We start from the raw sequence: 3,197 nt of genomic DNA, 5'->3' as shown, positions 1-3,197 counted from the left end.
CTCTTTACTAAGTTGAATCAAGGTAATCCGACCCATTATGCATTCCTGTGGGTGATCAATGTGCTAATGAGAGTAATCAATGCCCGTTTGGGATTAAATATGAAGACGGGAGATGGGCGTTCGGTCTGAGTTGGGTTCAATAAGAACCATCACAATCCAATACAACCCCTTAAGTTCTTAGGAGAACTTAGGCCTCAAAAATTAAGATTTTGGATTTCTTTAGAGTTTGTATATTTGGTTCTATGTTCATGTGTTAACTTATGGAAAATCATGACTTGCTTTAAACGACTTTTTATAGGTTTTTTCACCAAAGTTTCGTTGAGTTTGCATCGACTATGGAACAATGAAAATTGACTTCTCCTTTCAAAAAAAAGTTCTATGTTTACCAGAATCTAACTTATATAAGAACATAAATGATATCAATCAAAAGACAAGAAGTATGTTCGGTGAAATTATTGTATTGTATTGTAATGTATAGGCTATTGATATGTACACCTATGAACAAATTATAATGTGTCAAAATTGAATGGAGGGATGAGATATCCTCTCCTAGTAGCTAAGCATGTTGAGTAGCAAAACTCTAGTCTTGATCAAGTGTTTGAACAAGCAGTCTAGTCCTTCTTCAATATCTTGAATTTTGAGTTCCATCTCTTCCAACTGTCTCTGGATGCTCTCAATATCCATCACTCCCAAAGCTTCATTTATTTGGTCAAATTCATTTTTGTTTGCTCCCTTGCATTCGGTGTGGATTAGCTTCGAGATCAAGCTTGAGCGTGCCTTTGTCCCCATAACGTATGTCAAGGATGATTCAAGAACAGAAACTGTGGCAGATTGGACACTGTTGAATAAATCAATGGCATCTAATTGATCGTTTCCTTCCGAGATCTTGACATTCTTGAGATCCTTTAAAGCCATTTGAATTGCCTTTTTGTCCTTCCTTCTGGAAGCCAAATACTTCCCAGATGCATCAGTTGCATCTTTCCTTCTTCGGAGAGATGAAAGAAGCTCTTGCACATCGAACTTGGCCTGGGAGAAAATTCCCTTGGTGGCTGTGCAGGCATCCAAGACCTTGATATATTTATCCAGCACATCATCTGCTAGTTTCTTATTGGATTCGTGGACAGTTGTTAATGAATGTTGAATGTGAGGCATATCTAACAAGTCATCAACCGATAAATGCAGATCTTGAAGGCCACTCAGCCTATCTCCTAGAGAAGACAATGAAGTAGAGGCTGCCCCAGTTTCCTTTAGTCTGTTAAGCTGTTCATCCAATTGAGGAAGGAGTGGATAGGTTCTTGATGGAAAGCTGATTGAGCGAGCATGCTGTCGAGTTCTCATTCTGAAAGGAGAAGATGGTGCCATTTCAATGAACTGATATTGATTAGTTCAACTTCTAAGTTTGTCTTGAAAAGATGCTTGTGAGTTTGGTATCTCTTCTTCTGGCATATGCTCCATATTTATAGTCTCTCTTCCATATTCTGGTGATAACGTGATCTTGATCTTGATCTGAATGAGATAGCATTTGCTGTTTTTGTTTTCAATGTTGGCTCAGTGTTTCCCTCCCACCAGTCAGGTTATTTAGAAGTCAGATGAACTTAAACTTAACAATGGGTTTGTCTTGATCATGTTCTAATATAATTCACATGAAACAAGGTATGCAACTACTATTCTCTTCTGTTGTCTCCCCCCATGGGATAGATGACAACTCACATTTCTATTTAAGATTGTCATTTATGCTCATTTATCTGCATATGACTTGCTCTGCAAACCTAATATAATATAGGTCATTTATTCAAAACTACCACAATATTTTATTTTCATAATCATGTGCAGCAACTTGAATACAATTGGAATCGTTTTATCATATGGTTAGACATCATCTGCACACTCACCAAGAACAAGCATGTGGTTATGGCATTGAAAAATCTGTTTGGTTACATTGAATTATAAAATATGTTACTGATCCTAGATTCATGCATGCCTAGCTATTAGAGGAACTAATTATTAACGAAGTGTCTCTTCATTGTGGTTATGTGCAAATAATAATAATGTTGTTGCACGAGAATCATCAATAATTCAAGTTATTTAATTATTTCTCTCTATCAGAGTTGTCTCCCCCAGGAGGAATATATTATGTTTCCCTCTCACTGTCTGTCTGGCTCTGGTCTACATTAATTGTTATCATGCAAATCTGTATGCATTCTGTTTGGTCTATTTTGATAATTGTGAAGCAATATGTTTTCCATCTCTGACAGGAGAAGAAATATACAGGTCATAGATCTGAGTTTTTTTTTTAAATATTTCCTTCTTTTTATTCAAGTAACAACAGATCTGGTGTTTTTCTCTCGAGGTGGATACATAGCTATTTGCGCCCAGAGGATGGAACAGTTAACCTTGAAAATCGGCCACACGTTCTTGTCAAAGTGAGGCAAACCGACGGTAATTGTGTTGTTCTGTTCCTATCTTCTTGTTAAAAATCATCAGGAACTTCTTCTTTTTGGTAGAGCCTTTGGTATTTGAAATGTTGTATTAGATTGCTCCCCAGACAAAGAACCTGGAACAATTGGCTTCTCTTGGCCCCTCATTAAAGTTTAAGTTATGAATAACTTTGATCACTTTCAGAAAAAAAAACGTTCAAGTCTCCTTGGCTAATGATTTGAAACAACTCAGGGTATACGATTATTGGCAAGTGTAGTATTATCGGGTTATCAGTTCACCTTTGTGAAAGAGCGTCAGATTGTGAATGCAGTTCTCATTGCTAAAGAATGTGTGGATGTTGTAAAGAAAATGAATGATACATGATGCCATTTTGTAAGATTGATATTGTAAAAGCCTCATGCTCAATAAACAGGGATTTTCTATTCTTTGTTATGGCTGTGCATGGTTTCTTCAAGAGCTCTTAGAAACGGGATCCTTTTTGAGGCACCATTAGGATTGAAAGTTTTCGAGAGAAGTCTGAGATATTTCTCATCAAAAAAACCTTATAACTAGCATAGTTTGGCTACGAATTTGGGCTTTAAAGTGGGAGGAATCTACCCAGAAGATATCTTAACCTCTCCATGGTTTGTCCAAAGGTGAGAGGAAGATCTTTATCAACAATTCTTTGTTTGTCTTTCAAACTAACACACCTTACGAAATGGAAGGATGGCTTGTTACGAAATGGAAGGATGGCTTGGGATTAAAAGATGTAGTTGATT

General features: G+C 36.8%; 1 protein-coding gene across 1 annotated transcript; it reads right to left on the bottom strand.

Annotated features, from left to right (window-relative positions):
• Positions 1–549: 549 nt before the first annotated feature.
• On the bottom strand, positions 550–1,362 carry LOC124924786. The gene has a single exon (XM_047464778.1). The coding sequence runs from the start codon at positions 1,360–1,362 to the stop codon at positions 550–552; it is 813 nt and encodes a 270-aa protein (XP_047320734.1).
• Between the last annotated feature and the right edge of the window lie 1,835 nt (positions 1,363–3,197).

This window comes from Impatiens glandulifera, chromosome 2 (genome assembly GCF_907164915.1).
Source record: "Impatiens glandulifera chromosome 2, dImpGla2.1, whole genome shotgun sequence".
Classification (NCBI taxonomy): Eukaryota; Viridiplantae; Streptophyta; class Magnoliopsida; order Ericales; family Balsaminaceae; genus Impatiens; species Impatiens glandulifera.
The sequence above is the reverse complement of the archived record's forward strand: the minus strand, read 5'-3'. Positions and strand labels throughout refer to the sequence as shown.